The 17,638-nt window shown below is 35.6% G+C and overlaps 1 protein-coding gene across 2 annotated transcripts in view; it reads left to right on the forward strand.

Annotated features, from left to right (window-relative positions):
• The first annotated feature begins 274 nt into the window (after positions 1-274).
• Positions 275-17,638, forward strand: part of EXOC6B (exocyst complex component 6B) — a 5,967,963-nt gene continuing 5,950,599 nt past the window's right edge. For both annotated transcript variants that reach the window (XM_044063970.1, XM_044063971.1), the window contains exon 1: positions 275-401. In XM_044063970.1, the coding sequence (XP_043919905.1) occupies positions 304-401 (98 nt within the window). In that variant the 5' untranslated portion in view covers positions 275-303. The remainder of the gene's footprint in view (positions 402-17,638) is intronic.

Consider the following 17,638-nt stretch of genomic DNA (forward strand, 5'->3'; position numbering starts at 1 on the left):
ATAGGGCAAAATATGAAGCAAAATTCATGGATAATAGATACGTATGCATTAAAATGTTGTAGTGCACCTGGTCTTTTACGTAAGACTGGAGATTTCTATTTTATCCGTTGTTAAAACATTCAGTAAATTGTTTAAACAAGTTAACAACACAAAATCGCAATCATATGATATCTTACAGAGCGCCGCATTAACAAGGACAGTTTCGTCCATTACAAAAAACTACATATCCCGAGATTCCCGATTATGTCTTGGTTCTTTGGTGTTAACCCTAGTAGAGGGGCGGGGGTTGAGAGTGGAGTGAAGATGGCGGATGCCATGAGTTTGGAAATAGCAGCGGAGCATGAGAGAATCCTCAGGGAGATAGAAAGCACTGATACAGCTTGTATAGGACCTACTTTGAGGTAACAGCGAGTTTTGCTGTATATGTTGACAGCGTTCCAGTCTACTTCATTTCAACAATCATTTATTTATTTATTTTGAGTGGATGAGATTGGGGGATAGGGTGTTGACATAGTTTTGGATAGCTTTGCCCATCAGTACTGCACTATTTACTGGTAAACCTAACTGTTAAATGGCATGATTAATGTCCATCTGTTTAGACTTGTATCAGTCAGAAAATGAAAATGTCCTGGTTCTGATACAGCAGGTCTGAAATTACTCAGTGCTAAAGTGGATAGGAAATGTCAGTGATTGAAATGCGAAGTAACTCGTGTTCGCACCATAGCAACTGTCGAAATTTGTAATTGAGCATGCTTTATAGTACATTGAGACGCATCATTGTAAGTAAACTCGTCTCTTAAGGTTGCAGAAGTTCATTTTGAAAGAAGGATGGTAGTTGTCAAATGTGTTCATTTACTTCTTGTTTATGTCTTGTATTAAAGTAGTTAATAAGAATATTTTGTCAAAACAGGTCTTGATCTGTGTATTGTAATTGTCGGTACTCTGGTTACGTCCTGTGTGTGTTGGTATGGTTACACTTTTGAATAAACTGAGTGATATTTTCTGTGTCTGACAATTTAATAATGCTTAATATCATCACTTAAAATGTGGGATCTGTCCGCTCGCCTGTACTTGTTTTTTTTTTCTAATTACTAATTTAAAGTAAAAGGCAACTAAACCAAAGAATTGCTTTCATTACGTTGGTAACTTTTTTTCGTAACGTAGGCATGCACCAGTAAGTTATGTATCTATACGCTGCGCTGATGGACAACTTAATAGACTTCTGAAATGCAATTGTATAATGTCTATACCTACGTTGCTTGTCAAAAACTGTACATAGTGAGAGAGCACGCTGTTGCTTGTTAACTTGTTACGCCCATATATTTTGGCTTAGTCCCCACGTGCAACAGTTCTTGGTAGTTTTTTGGCAAGAATTTAAAATAATTTCATCATTTTAATTTGGCTGCCTATTATGATATTTTTGGATTACTTAAACGCTTAAATGATACCACGAGTAATTGTTGTTGGTGTATTTGCATTCTGAATTATTTTTGTGTTGATCATTTAAAGTTTCACAAGAGGGTAGACACCAATAACAATTTCCAGCCAAGTGTAATGGTGGTCAGATAAACAGGAGAAGTCCGATACTTTATAAAATGTGTATTGAAATAAAACTTATTTTTTTTATTGATGGTGAAATTAAAAGGCTGTGTAGACAAAACTGTAGTAGTTGAACTTGCTGAACTATTAAGAAGGAACTGTATGGATTCCGGTGTTTGGTATTATTTCTACTACTAACACAAAAATGGTAACTGAATTAACAGGAAGAACAGCTGAAATAGAAGGAATACACTCCCTAAAACTTTTTGATAAAACTGTAGTTGGGCAGTTGGAGACTGCACATTGGTCATTTAGCATAAGTTTTTTGTTTGAAGTTAGTGAATTGATGCATTATCTGGGTATTTTGGACTAGTAGAATATCTCGTTTCCACCTTCTGACACAAAATTGAAATCATTGTTTGTTGAGCATGTTTAAAGTTAATGTTTTATTGATGGTGTGAATGTAGATGATGTTACCCTGTATATATAGAGTGTGTGTGTGTGTGTGTGTGTGTGTGTGTGTGTGTGTGTGTGTGTGTGTGTGTGTGTAAATGAGTGGCAAGATATTTTGCCTTAAAAAATGTTAAAGGTGTTTTTCTGAATGGGTTGCAATGGGTAGTAAAACTCTTGAGGTAGCTAATGAGTATTGTGCTATTTAATTGTTGATTTATGTTAACCAGGTAGATGCATTTGCCATATCAGTAGTAATCCCTACAGTGGTGGCAGAACAGTAGGAGATACTCTGCATGTTTCAAGAAAGAAAAAAATATTCTTCTAAATATGTTGGGTGATAATTACTAAGTTGCTGCATATATGAATATTTCAATGTAGTATGTTAAGTGCAAGCATTGCACTTCATGCTGTCTGTTAATTAGGGTTTACTACTCCATTTATATGTTTCAGTGCTTGTATGTATAAGTGTTTTATATGCATACCTCACAAGTATACCTTATTGTGAGGAATACCTCTCATCTTGAGTCTTAAAAAGTCCATGTTCCTTACAGTTCCTCTTTAGGAGGGTAATCATACATTCAGTTGTTGTTGTGTCTTTCGGCTTATCCCGGTTAGGGGTCGCCACAGCGGAACTCCAGTCCGCTAATGTTTGGTAGTGGGTTTTTACGTGCCAACTTACCAGCCCTGATGCACAACCTTCAACGAAGGCACGCCCATTCACGCATGCTTCCACACAGAAGATGCTCTAGCTGAGAATCGAACGGGACAACGTCTTGCTGTGAGGTGACAACGCTACCGCAGCACCACTCACTGTTAGTTTTTATTTACCCTAAATATCAGTTAAATAATTAACTCATTTATTCATCAAAAGAACTTTTGGTACTTACGTGTTATCGCAACCAGATTTTCGCCGTTGTGAAATGCACATACCTCCACAGAAGCGAGTGTATTAAACACTTCAAAGTGTTATTGTAAGTCCTTATAAGTAGCCAAAAACTGTACATGAGTTTTACGAACCAAACAAGTTAAAAAATCATCTTCCTTTTTTGCATCCGTTACAGACTTGCGCTTCAGTTATCATGCCTGCTGTTGTACTGTCGATTGCATTATTTACAGTTTGTGGAAGAAAGTGTGCAGAGAATAGTGACTGTCATTGCTAAACTTACAGGGAAACTAGTTCATGTTACAGTGACATGGGGTGAGAAAACTCCACATTTCTTTTTGTATGACGGTGATGGTGAAACAAAATGGTAATACATAACTCCCAATTTCACAGTCTCTGTGTTTTCCTTCTGTGAAGGATTCGTTGCCCAGTATGAAAATATTCCGACACACAGTACAACATCAGTCATGACAACTCATGCGTGCGTCTCTAATGCTTGCAAAACAGGAAGAGGATTTCTTAAATTGTCCCTGTTCTTTAAAGTCATGTATATTTTTTTGAAAGAAGTAAGGACTGTGATTGGCACTTAGAAATCTTTCAGCCACTCGTTTGTGTGCAGGTAGGCGCTATTCGCAACAGCGAAAATCTGCGATAGCACGTAAGTACTGAACTTTTTGTAGGTGTAGAGTAATATGTTTTGGTCATTCTTGTAAACTTCCTAGTGTGAAGTTTTTAATAAATTCCTAGCTGGAGTTGTTTATAAGCTGCTGCTGATTGTGCCAGATTAAAACTGATAGTGTTCTTCATTTTGGAGATGCTAATTCATACATGTGTATACCTGGAGATGCTAATTCATACATGTGTATGCCTGCATGTATTGTATATCTTTCGACTTATCGCTCTTAGGGGTCGCCACAGCAGAACTCTGGTCCGCTAATGATTGGCAGTTGATTTTTATGGTGCCGAATTGCCAGCCCGATGCCCAACCTTCAAAGAAGGCACACCCATTCACGTACGCACCTACCTGCATGTCTTTAGACATCATTTGGTCACGAGGAGGACATGCAGACTCCACACAGAAGGTGCTCCAGCTGAGAATCAAACGAGAGAACCTCTTGCTGTGAGGCGACTGCTAACCTGCAGGTCTACATGTATATACCTGCATGTCATATTTTTTTTATATATATATAATCTATACACGAGAGTAGTGGACTTGCCTAAGTGGATTCATTTCAGCCAGAGCCCAGGAGCAACAAAGCAGGTAGCTTTTACAGAAATGTAAAAGATTAATTAGTAATGCATACAAAGAAAAGAGTAATATTTAAGGAGAGTACATTTCAGTAAAACAGAACAACATAATAAATTGCATATAAAATGCTGTGTTTGTATGCATGTGTTGTGCCTTGGCTTTTATTTGTATTTAATCTTTCCATGTTTAGTACATTACTCTAAAGTAAATAATTAAATAAGTGATTGTGATTTGCTAGAATTTTGGCTAAAACAAGTAAATTTACTTCGATAACAAGGTAAAATAAATCTAGTAAGGTACAGTACTGTTAAATGTAAGAATAGAAATTGTTTTGTTAATTTAGAAAGTTTTCATAACTATATTTATTTGGCAGGCAACTCAGACATGATGATGATGAATGTGAGATTTTTAATGAGAGAGAGATGATAGCAGTCAGACACTTGGGAGGGAATGAGACACCGATTACTGTATAGAAAATTTCTAGTGCGTCTCATTTTCCTGTGTAATACATTCTTATTTGTTAATGAAATACAGCATATGATAATTTGTCCAAGTCTGTAACCATTATAGACCAATAAGTTCTCAATAAAAGCATCTGTTGACCATACCATAACCTAGTCACATAATCACTCTCGACTCCATACACCAGCAGAAATCAAATCTGTGGACAAGATTAAGCTTTTATACAAAAACTGAAAACCTGCCTAACGATAAGGAAAAACTGTTTTTGTCTCCAGCAATAAATCATAATACAAGAAAAGGCATAAAAATCAAGCTTTGCTGCACTATATTTTGTTATACAGTACAAATACAAGTATTAATTGTATTACTGTTTTGTGCCATAATACTTCCCACTTTTTACTGCCCAATTTTCTTCTTTCATATCTCCAGATTATGCCAGCCTCTCCTTAAACCCTTTTTACTTCAGCTTCATTTGTATGTTTTGTTTTTATTCTTCCACTACCAGTTTGACTATTCTCTATTCGATTAGTGTATCTTAACATATGTGAGTAATCCTCCTTCAATTTTTGTTCTTTGTAATATTGCAGTTGTGTTTATACTGACTGAATACAGTCGTCGTTGTGTTTAAATTGTATACTCAGTTCTGATGAGATGTACATTTCCCTTGAAGTTGCGTAAAAATGTTTTATCGTTTTTAATTGTACCTATTTGTTCACACTTTGGAGCTGCTGAAAAGGAGCCTTTGATATGCTTAGCTAGCATATCCTGGTTAACTAAGATAGTGACAATTAAATTTACATTTGTTACTTGGCAACGATAATGGTCCAGAAAACCTTTATAGAAACGACTTTACCAAATGGGTAAGAAAGAATTGCTCTTTTAATGATAAATCGAAGCAAAAATTAGAACTGCAACATATACATGAAATAAACATGAGAGGGAAAAAAAAAGCATAGCAGGAGTAGTATTTTACAGTTGGTTACTGAATGTATTCCATATTTAGAGTATATTTACAGAGTTAACTTTTCTGTTTTTCTTTTTCCTCTGTTGTTTATTTTCTTAGAAAAGCATATCGGGAGTAGTATTGTACAGTTTATTATTTAATGAAAATGTTGCAATATATAAACGCCCCCAGCAGAGTGAATACCTCTTGGCTCACGAGTATTAAAGTACGAATAAGTCCAAATAAACCAGCTAAGAGGCAACCACAGCTCAGCAGTAGATCCAGTAATAAAAACTGTATACAAAATACGAGATACTCCATTTGTATAAAAAAAAAGAGTTCTGATTTGCACCTGATGCATGTGAATTAAAAATCAGAAATAAAGTCTAATAAAATCATTTAAAAAAAGGAAGGAATCAAAGCACAACTCATATTCCCAGCAAGAATAAGACTATCCCTGCCAGAAGGAAAGAGAGTGTTTGACTCTCACGAATCATACACATTTGTCCAAAAAAGAACCTTTTAAGTCAACCTGGACCCATGGATTCTTCAATGAACTTAAAAAGACAAGCTTCAAAAAATGAGTGGACTATTAAAGAAAAAAAGAAACCCAGAGACAAATGATTATACATAACTTTACATTTCATGCAGGTTTTTGTCTTTCTAAATAATGTGGAATCCTACACAGAAGGTAATGTAACTTTTTTTTCTCTCCTGTTATCTTTCCCACAACAATGCTAACTTTATAAATGATGTATACGTCTCAAAATTCAATCAAAATCTTATCCAACTGCAAACTACTGTTTTATACTTTCATCTCTTTATATACATAGTGTAGCACTAGTGAAATGGTATAAAATCACTTACTCATTTTAATTTTATTTATATATATATATATATATATATATATATATATATATATATATATATATATATATATATCTTATACTTGTATCTTCATCTATGTGCCTTTCCTTTGTTTTAGTCCCAATGTCAAAGTATTTAATCACTGCAGGAGAGAGAAATGCTTACTGCGTTACTGTTAAGTAATTAAAAAGAAAGTGGTGACATTTTATTATTATATATACATTTTACTTAGCTAAATGGAGCACGTTGCAGAAGTTCAGTTAATATCTTATAGCTGTGTATGGTCGGTAATTTGGAGCCTTTATTTTAAATATTCATCATTTTGCAAGTTATGCTTAAAAGCTTCGCTTCACTAGAAAATTCCCACCTGCCTTTTGATGGGATTTTTGACGACTTTTGACAAGCTCAAGCTTCTAAAAGCTTCAGTTAGCTCACAGACTCATGAGAAACTATGTGTGCTGTCTACCAGGAAGTAGGTGTGACCTCTGAACCTGTTTCTCCTCACTGGACTCTTAACAGCCAGTCAGACCTAAGAATGATAGTTTGAACTGTGTTTTTATTCATATAGCAATTGTTTTATGTACAAAGTCTTATAAGCATGTGTTATACTGTAAGTAGTGATTTACTTAATCTGAATTACATTTATATTTAAGAATTACAAATGTTTGACAGTGACAGTTTTAAATGCATCTTTTTTCCTGTCTGCTTTAATGACAGCACACTCCTGTATTTACTCATAGCGACAAAATTATTAGGATTAATCAATTTATCTTAGTCTGTTTTAGATAAAAAAGAAATTGAAGTGTATACATCTTAATGTTCATGGTTCATGCATACATAATATATTGAATTTAATTTTTCCTTTTGTATGTTTGTAATGTACATGCAGTTTTCCTTCTGCTTGCTATTAACCAGTAGTAGCTAGGAATTCCCAGTAGATGTCATAAGAGGGTTAGTTTTGTGGCTTCTATGGGAGCTATAGTAAGCCTGGATATATTTTATCCATGCAGAAGATTATTAAAATATACAGTTTTATTTCTAAATTTAGAGTTTTTTAAATCATCCGTAACAGTTTTAAAAATATATTTGTCATAATGAGTCAAGGAAAGCACTTTTCAATTTTACTTGTAGTAGCAGTCTCCATCAAATAATAATATTTAAAATTATATCTGTTGGTGTCAATGGGTTGAACAACCCCATGAAAAGGAGTAGTGTCAACAAATATTTAATACTACATAAAGCAGATTTTGCATTCATTCAAGAATCCCTTATATAAGTGAGTGTTTTCTACCTTCTGTTAATTAGGATTGTGTGTGTGTGCTGGTAGATAAGAAAATGTTTTATTCCTTTTCTTTTTATGAAAGTGGTGGTAGTAGTAAGACATGACTTCTTCTCAAACTTGGGACAGTGATTTGCATGACCAGCGTGTTGTGTTGACTAAAGGACTCTGTGCAGGTTCAGGATAGCAAAGAGGCCACTGTGTGCTGTCTTTGCAAGTTTAGGCAGAAGTTACTGAAGAAAAAGTAAGTATTTTATTCAGAGCAGTCAGAGTAGAGAGTTATAGCTGTGGGCTGTTAACAGCGTGCTTCATGTGGTCAAAGTTTCGATTATTTTAGTCTCTCTTTGCCTACAGTGTCGCTCTGAGCAAGCATTTTAATCAGACAATATTCCAGAACTGAGCCCAGAAAAGGTCCATGTGGATCAGTGCTCTGCCGTTAACAAATAAATAAACAAACAATCTACTGTTGAGTTCAGGAGAAGGACTCTCAACATACTTCTGAACTTTGCTTAAGAATTCTGGACAAAACCAAACATAACGGGGGGGGGGGGACGACCAAGGCCCAAAATTATTTGCAGGTTTTAAATGTTACTCTAATTCACTTAACACACCAGTAAGTTTTGCATCAATATGCATTACCTGAGCAATAAAGGTGTGTGAAGCTGTAATACAAATTTAGGATATTCTGCAAAATTGTGGACAGTTGAGAGGTGTGTTTTTTCCAATTAATCTAGAGTAGTCAAATTCTTTCATTTTGTTGTAGCAGGAGCAAATACAAAGATGTTATCTGTATTGGCAAAAAGGTTGGAAAGGTATCACAGATGACACTCTTTTACTTCAAGTGAGACAAGAACCCTTGGCAATAGGCAAAATAAATTAGGAGTGTGCAAGTTGTATTTTAGCATTTACAAGCTTGTGTTTATTTAGTGGTAACACTAATGGAAGAAGACTGGTTTAAAGTGATTCCAGTTTATTTGAAAAAGGTGGTTATTAAAGAAAGATGATCATTGGGATGGTGCTTTGATTATACCATATGAGCCCAACCAAGACAAAACTAAAGTTGCAAGGTCAGGAAACTGATTCACATTATTGGCGTATAATTGGTATGTACTACCTGCTTATTATGTTGGCTGTGATTGTGTGGAACAGGATTACATTTTTTTGAGATCAGTACAGGTTTCCATGACATAGTTTTCTTAAACATGCAGAGATCTAGGTAAGGGGTGTACGTAATACAGCTAGTGAGCTTTCTCAGCAAGACATAACTTAACAAAATTTAAAATGTTTTGAAGTTCACTTTATCGCCCTTTAGTTTAGTAAGGACAGTAATTGTGTTTCTGCTTTAAAATTTAAGTGCCAACAGAGTTGTGCACTTGAAAGTGTGTTGGATGACCACTTTTTGCAGTTGTTAACATAATAATATTAGGAATGACTTAACAAAAATTGCTACCGAGTGTGTGGATAGGGTAGTGTAGGTTAATTTCAGTATAGACATTGAAGCAACTGGTGAGAAAGAGAGGCGGTTTTAAAAAGTGTGTAGTTTAAGAAGTGGTAGGGTGCACCAGCCTTGAAAAATTTAGAAAAGTTTTTCCGAACTATTTGCCGTATTTTCTGTTTTGTCCGTCAGAATATGTTGTACATAAGAATCAGCTAAGGTAGAAAACTGCCAAAAAGAACTTGGAGGAAAAGGTTTAAGATGATGAGATATGGATTTTTTAAAATCGTAAGGTGGGACAAAGTCAGTGAATTTTCAAACCTTTTTAGAATTTTATCACAGTTGCAGCCGTTTAAGACCGTGTTATTTATAGTTCATATCCAGAATCCAGTATAAACTTGTGTAGGAAAAGACTGGGCCAATGTTACACTGGAGTCAACAGCATTTTTCAATAGTCATGCTTTACTTTTCTGAGCATGTGAAATGATCTTTAATAGGTAATGTGTTGCTGTGGAGCTCAATAGATTATTTAGCCAATGTTTGTCATGATTTTCCATGAGGGCAGAAGTTCATTATACAGCCACTTGGTGTTTTCATCTGGCTTTCTGTGCCTAGCAAGTCGTACATGGAAGCCTAGAACAATTAAAAAAAATTAAAGAAAGATTGAATTGAGCAGTTACCCTGAAGACTGAAGAAACAAAAGGGGAACCTTGAATTTGCAGTCCTTTGAATAATTTGGTACTGTGTACATTTCTAGCATCCAGAGTATCCTAATTCTGACACAAGCTGGTGCTTGGAATAAAGAGAAGACAAAACCAGCCAGCACTTGGTAAAAGCACAGGCTGTATCATGAGTCTTAGCATGGATAACTTTCCTTTTTGTTTAACCTAAGTGTGTGAGTGAGGTTATAAGTTAAGGACAGTTGTTCCTAATAGTGTAAAACTTCACTATTTGAAGGTGTACATAGTTTTGTGCATTAGTATTAAGTTAATAGGTTTTAGGGGTGTATTGTGGGGGGGTTGAGCGCTTTCAGTAAAACAAAGTTTTGTAAGATGTGACATGGGCTAGATCAGCCTGATAAACAGTGTATGCATGCAACACAAAAGTTGGAACTAGATAATTAACAAAAAAGCTGTTAAATATTAAAGGTGGGAATAACTTTTTAACATATTATCTTTTAAATGTTAATGGTCTCACAGATGTATACAAAAAAAATAGTGAACTGTATTGAAAATGTAGAACGCAAATAACTATATGGTCAGGAGACAGATTTGGAAAGAACTGAGCATGTAAATTTGATAAAGGTTTTCAGGAAGGTTATTCAGCGGAATATGAGACAAAGGAAAAGTGGGTTATTTGTATTAATTGCAAGAGGTACTCAAATAGTGATAGCAAAGAATACAAAAATATGATGATAGATTTGTAATAATAAGGGCTACTGGCAAGGGAGGAGGATTACACTGGCATGTATTTATATTCCATCTAATACTGCTATAATGGAGCTCAAGAAAATTCTGGTAGAAGTAGGCATTTAGCAGGGAATATTACTTATAGGTGGGGACTTGAATTTGATTTGCAGCAGTGAGCAGGTGTCTGGGGGTTCAGAAGGGAAAATGTTAAAGGATGGTAGATTTTTGAAGAAATTTAGCATGAAAGATGTGAATTCAGTAGTAGGATTAGGAGTGAATTTACATATTATTCCCCAAAATACAAAAACTGGGCTAGGCTAGACAGAATTTACATTTCACAGGAACATGTGCATTTAATTGAAAGTTTTGATATGCACCTAATAACTGTTTCAGATCATGTGCCAATAGTAACTAAAATAAAAACACAGGGTAATGAAGTAAAAATGAGAAACTGATGCTTCCCCACCTACCTGTTGAAAAGAGAGGAATTTAAGGATTGGGTAGTGGAAATTATTTGGGAGTTATTACAGAACATGGAAATTTCTTCTGAAAATATAGATAGAAATTAGGATAAAATTTAAAAGTGGAGGTTAAAAACAGGATGAAAATGAAAGAAATATGGTTCAGAAGCAGCAAGAATTATTTGGAGAGACTGAGAAATGTTAAAGTATTGCAGAGTAGGGGAAATCTCTCAGAACAAGAGGAGGACCAATTGCAGAATGCTAAACAGAAAATAAGGGATTACCTTACTAATATGCATGAGTTTTAGAAAGTTTTTTTATGACTTCAGAGCACAAAAGCTCAGTCAACAGAACGTTGAAAGGATTGTAGGCAAGCATAGGGAGCCTGTAACAAGGAAGATAACGAGGTCCTGTAGAGGTACTTGAAATATTTCAGAAATGTTATGAAAGTCTGTATAAAAGAGATATATGGAAATCAAGAAAAGGTACAAATGGAAATGTTTATGGAAGAATTAAGTATTCCAAGGTTAGAGGTAGATGAGGCTCAATTACTAACAGGACGGGAGGTGATGAGAGAAAAATGGTGATGTATAACTAATCCACAGGAAAGTCCCCAGGAACAGATGGTATTCCTGCCGAAGTTTGGAAGTTAGGAGGGGAAAAATGGTAAAGATCTGGAAGGTTTGTTTAATAGTATTTTAAGAGGAGGAGAAGAACCGGAATCCTGGAAGAAAGCAGTAGTGGCTGTAATATCTAAAGAGGTTAACGACCTATCAGATCCAACTTATACAGGTCCATTTCAATCCTACACCATGATTATAAAGTATTTATCTCTATAATGGCATCAACTTTGCTATTCTTTTAGCCAAGATTGATAAATACAGATCAGTGTGGTTTTGTGGAGGGGTGCAAACATTTGACATTATTAACCAGAGGGAAGCAGAATGTAAGAAAATACCACTGTTGTTGGTGGGTCTTGACTGAACGAAAAGCATTTGTCAAGCAGGGAGTTTATGAGCAGGGTAGTGGAAGCATTTACATTCCCTTTTAAAATTTTAAGGTTGATTAAGAGGATATATGAAAGATTGTAGGCAAAAATTGAAGTGGGTGGGTTACTTTCTGATAATGTTTGAGCAGGGGAATCTTCTTTCCACTTTATTTGTATTATATTTAGCCATTGACAAAGAAAATAAGGGACTCCGAAATTCAAGTTATAATTGGTATGGTAATCAGGAAAAGATAGCTCCATTTGCAGATGATATTTTACATCTGATCAAACCAGAAAAGGGCATTTTAGTGTTGTGGAACATTTTGAAGCAGTTTCATATTTTTTTCGGGATACAAAATTAATAAAGCTAAAACAAAGGCAATAACTGTAAATTATATACCCATATATGAATTGGTTCAGCAATATCCATATACATGGGGAAATAAGATGAAGTACTTAGGAGTATGGATTAAAAAGGATTCTGCTGTAGCAGCAAAGGATATATGGGAAGAGACTAAGATATGAACAGTTAAAATGATTCTAGTCATTTTAGTTTTATACACAGGTCAGACATATTTTTATTAACCATAGGTGAAGTTGTGGATAGCAATTACTAAAGAGCTGAAGGGTTTTATCTGGGAGGGGAAGGAGGCAAGACCCAAATGGGATAAACTGATTCTTCCAATAGAAAAAAAGAGATTTGGGATCACCCGATTTTTGAAAGGGTATTTCAGAGCTTCACAGTTAAGGCTCCTGTACATAGCGCAAGTAGAAACCTATAGTTCAAAGTGGAAAGGGATGATGAAGCGGGGGGGGGGGGGCTCAAGAAATAAGGAGAGATTGGGATTTTGGATGAAAATCCTTAAGGAAAATAACAATAACTGTACAGAATATTATATTCATAAAGTAGCAAAATATTCTAAGATCTAAGCCAGCAGGGGACTGGAGAAAGGAGATTCTGCCAGTAGGGATAACTGCAATTATTAACTGCAATTAGGGATGCAGACAATAGGCAAGAGGGGACTGGAATTTAGAAAACTGGCAATAGAACCAAGGTGTTGGGAGCAAATAATTGGAGAGAAAGGTAATAGAATGGGAAGAGGCCAAGAATGTATTTGGACTGCAGGTTAGAGATTGCTTTCTCTATCTAGGGTTGATATCAGAGAATAGGCAAAGAGAAAGACATAAGGGGATCCTAAGCAAAAGACCAGCACTGGTAGTGTCTTTAGTAGAATCTAGAACAGAAGCTGCTGTTAAAAAAAGAAATAATTGGTAGAGCATGCAGAATATTGCATGATAAATGATTATAAGAGAGGAGATTAGAAAGGATTTGGAAGAGAGTGGATAATCGATTCACAAACAATGAGGGATGTATGTATGTCTCCAAAACATGCAACACAGTCTAGAAGATTTAGGAGCTTTGCTTGGGAGTGTTTACATAGGTATTTTTATATCTCCAAGTAGTCACCAAAGAGTTTTTCCTCAGGTAGACAGGAAATGTTAGAGGTGTAATGGGTAAGAAAGTGGTACTTGGGAACATATTTTATGGGAGTGTAATGAGTTGGCAGACTTTAAATGTTCCTTGTAGACTACTCTGTCAGACATACTGGGTGAGCAAATTGGTGCAACTAAGGAAACTTTTTTTTTTTGAGCTGCGATTCAGAATCGGACTTGCCTAGACATAGTAAGGCCTTGCTGATTCTAATTATGGTAGCCACTAAAAAAGCAATTACTAGAAAATGTTAGATAGCTCCATTTGCAGATGATATTTTACATCTGATCAAACCAGAAAAGGGCATTTTAGTGTTGTGGAACATTTTGAAGCAGTTTCATATTTTTTTCGGGATACAAAATTAATAAAGCTAAAACAAAGGCAATAACTGTAAATTATATACCCATATATGAATTGGTTCAGCAATATCCATATACATGGGGAAATAAGATGAAGTACTTAGGAGTATGGATTAAAAAGGATTCTGCTGTAGCAGCAAAGGATATATGGGAAGAGACTAAGATATGAACAGTTAAAATGATTCTAGTCATTTTAGTTTTATACACAGGTCAGACATATTTTTATTAACCATAGGTGAAGTTGTGGATAGCAATTACTAAAGAGCTGAAGGGTTTTATCTGGGAGGGGAAGGAGGCAAGACCCAAATGGGATAAACTGATTCTTCCAATAGAAAAAAAGAGATTTGGGATCACCCGATTTTTGAAAGGGTATTTCAGAGCTTCACAGTTAAGGCTCCTGTACATAGCGCAAGTAGAAACCTATAGTTCAAAGTGGAAAGGGATGATGAAGGGGCACAAGAAATAAGGAGAGATTGGGATTTTGGATGAAAATCCTTAAGGAAAATAACAATAACTGTACAGAATATTATATTCATAAAGTAGCAAAATATTCTAAGATCTAAGCCAGCAGGGGACTGGAGAAAGGAGATTCTGCCAGTAGGGATAACTGCAATTATTAACTTCAATTAGGGATGCAGACAATAGGCAAGAGGGGACTGGAATTTAGAAAACTGGCAATAGAACCAAGGTGTTGGGAGCAAATAATTGGAGAGAAAGGTAATAGAATGGGAAGAGGCCAAGAATGTATTTGGACTGCAGGTTAGAGATTGCTTTCTCTATCTAGGGTTGATATCAGAGAATAGGCAAAGAGAAAGACATAAGGGGATCCTAAGCAAAAGACCAGCACTGGTAGTGTCTTTAGTAGAATCTAGAACAGAAGCTGCTGTTAAAAAAAGAAATAATTGGTAGAGCATGCAGAATATTGCATGATAAATGATTATAAGAGAGGAGATTAGAAAGGATTTGGAAGAGAGTGGATAATCGATTCACAAACAATGAGGGGATGTATGTATGTCTCCAAAACATGCAACACAGTCTAGAAGATTTAGGAGCTTTGCTTGGGAGTGTTTACATAGGTATTTTTATATCTCCAAGTAGTCACCAAAGAGTTTTTCCTCAGGTAGACAGGAAATGTTAGAGGTGTAATGGGTAAGAAAGTGGTACTTGGGAACATATTTTATGGGAGTGTAATGAGTTGGCAGACTTTAAATGTTCCTTGTAGACTACTCTGTCAGACATACTGGGTGAGCAAATTGGTGCAACTAAGGAAACTTTTTTTTTTTGAGCTGCGATTCAGAATCGGACTTGCCTAGACATAGTAAGGCCTTGCTGATTCTAATTATGGTAGCCACTAAAAAAGCAATTACTAGAAAATGTAAATCGTAGTCTAAACCAACTACTAGAAGTATTTAATATAGTAACAGAGATAAAACAAATGGAATTGGAATCTTTAGAAAAAGGTAGGAGAAAATTACATAGAAAAATGGGAATTGGAGAAAATTACATAGAAAAAAATGGGAATTGTGGGAACAATACATACAGAGGAGGAACGAGGTTTAAAAGAATGAGCTATGTAATGTTTGGCTGACAGTAACTTGATAAGTGATGTATAATGTTTACAACTAAAATTATGTCGGTGTGGTTTGTTTTCATTTTATATAAGTATATGATTGCCTACATCATACATGGTCATTTAATAAAGATGTTTCTTGTTTTAAAAAAAAAAAATAAAATAATAAGCTGGTGTTTGGAGGCAGACCAGAAGCGTAAGAGCAGAATCAGGTAATATGTTGTGTGTGGATGCTGTTTGATCTTTAGGTAAAATTCCATTCCAAAGCACTATTGTTTTAGGTAATACTCTCTTGGTTATGACATAAATTGGTGAAGACTGCAGTCTTTGTATCGGAGATTTCAGTCTGAGGTCTTTAAGATCAACCAGTCAGATTAAGATTTTGTGTGGGGTATTATTACAATGATTTGTGCAGATGGAAGCATAACCTGTCCTAGCTTTTGGATCATTTATACTCTTTGTGACAGGATTATATAAACAAAGGCCTACCAGTTTTCTGAATCTTTAGTACCCAACTTAGCACTCCTGTGTTTCAAGGACAGCCGTACTTAAACTTTTTATTTTTGTCAAACCTTTGATATTTTTGCAATAATAATGTCCATGTGTGTCCATGAGGAATTTATCCAAATTCTGCTTTCTCACATCCAAACTCTCCATATCTTTTCTCTTTCCTCCATGCTGCATGAAGGCAGAAGGTCATCATACAGCTATTTGGTGTTTTTATCTGGCTTTCTGTGTCTAGCAGTGGTACATGTAAGCTTGGAACAATTAGACAAGTATTAAAGAAGTATTGAATTGAGCAGTTGAGTACAAGTTTATGTAACCCTGTCATAAAGCAGAGTATAAATGATCCAAATGTTATGATAGTTTGGTTATACTGTGTTAAGGTTAAAGACTGTGGAGTGGTTATTGTTTTCTAATATGTTACCCCCTAAAATAGCCTGGTGGAGTCTACTACATTGTGTAATTTAGATTCAGAGGTCATTACAGCAGTAACTGTGTATCTTACAGTTACAGCTTCCAATGTGCTTACTGTCTTGTGTAAATTTAGGCGAAGACAGCATGTATACTATAAGAATATTTAATCTGGTCATGCAAGGGCATCAGTTTGTCTTTTGCAGTGAGTTTCTTGTTAATCAATATTTAAGTATAGCTGAGTGCTGGGCTTGAACAAGTTTTTTTTTTTTTTTTAATGCTTTTTTTATCGTACTGAAAATTGGAGTTCTACGCCAGTTATTTTAGTTAAGTATGAAGTAGGTAATTTGTGACTAATAGTTTGAGTTGGCTGCCTTTTGCTAGTGTCCTATTCTTTGCTGCATTAAGTTTGATTGGGCTTATACATAGCCTAGTAATCTTCTGTGAACCTAACGGCTTAAGAGCCCCTACAATCCATCCATCCTCAAACCCTTTTTCCCATTTTGCACGTGGGGATAGGGTGTTACTTCAACAGTGACAATCGTTTAGAGCCAAGACTAATGTTCCTATTGTGTAGAATTGCTCACTGACAGCATAACAGATAAAGACACTTCCTGTTGGTGTTGGCGCTGTTTCCCGCTACGCTTTCTTCCCACCCCCAATTCCCCAGCCACCCTCCTTGCATTATATTTATAGGACTTGTTCTCCACCAAGAAGTCCACCTACTTTCCACCCCTCCTAAAGGCATAGATATAAATATCCTGGGCTTAAGAATACATGCACAGTTCCTAAATCGTCTGCCTTTAAGCACTTTAACTTTCTTTTCTCTTTCTTATATTATACTAACTGACTACAGTGATCACAACTTACACCATCAACCTCACTTGGCTGTTTTTTCCTACCACCTCCTTTATTCATATCCCAATGTTCTACCACCTCCTGTTTCTCTGACATGTCTCTCTACAATGCTACATACTGTGCTTCTGTTAAATATTGCTGCAGCCTTACTCTTATTGTTTTATCACTTTATAAATTACTGTACATCACTCAATTTTGTACACACTTTTCCCACTATACGCTCCACCTGTAACCATTCAAATTACTCCACTTCACTAATCGATTCCAGAATATGCAAAGACTTGTGCAGTCTTTTTCATATTCAAATTACTAAACCCTCACACCTACCACACCAAAATAAAACCAACTGGTTCAGTTAAACCAAAAGAAACTTACCCAGACATATTTTTTTTCTCTTGCCACTCTGGGGGGGGGGGGGGACATTCATCCTGACCTTGACCACTCCTCCTATATTAACTCCCCAGTAGCTTCCAAAA

The sequence above is a fragment of the Protopterus annectens genome, chromosome 2.part2 (assembly GCF_019279795.1).
Source record: "Protopterus annectens isolate FY-2018-M chromosome 2.part2, PAN1.0, whole genome shotgun sequence".
In the NCBI taxonomy this organism is placed as follows: domain Eukaryota; kingdom Metazoa; phylum Chordata; order Ceratodontiformes; family Protopteridae; genus Protopterus; species Protopterus annectens.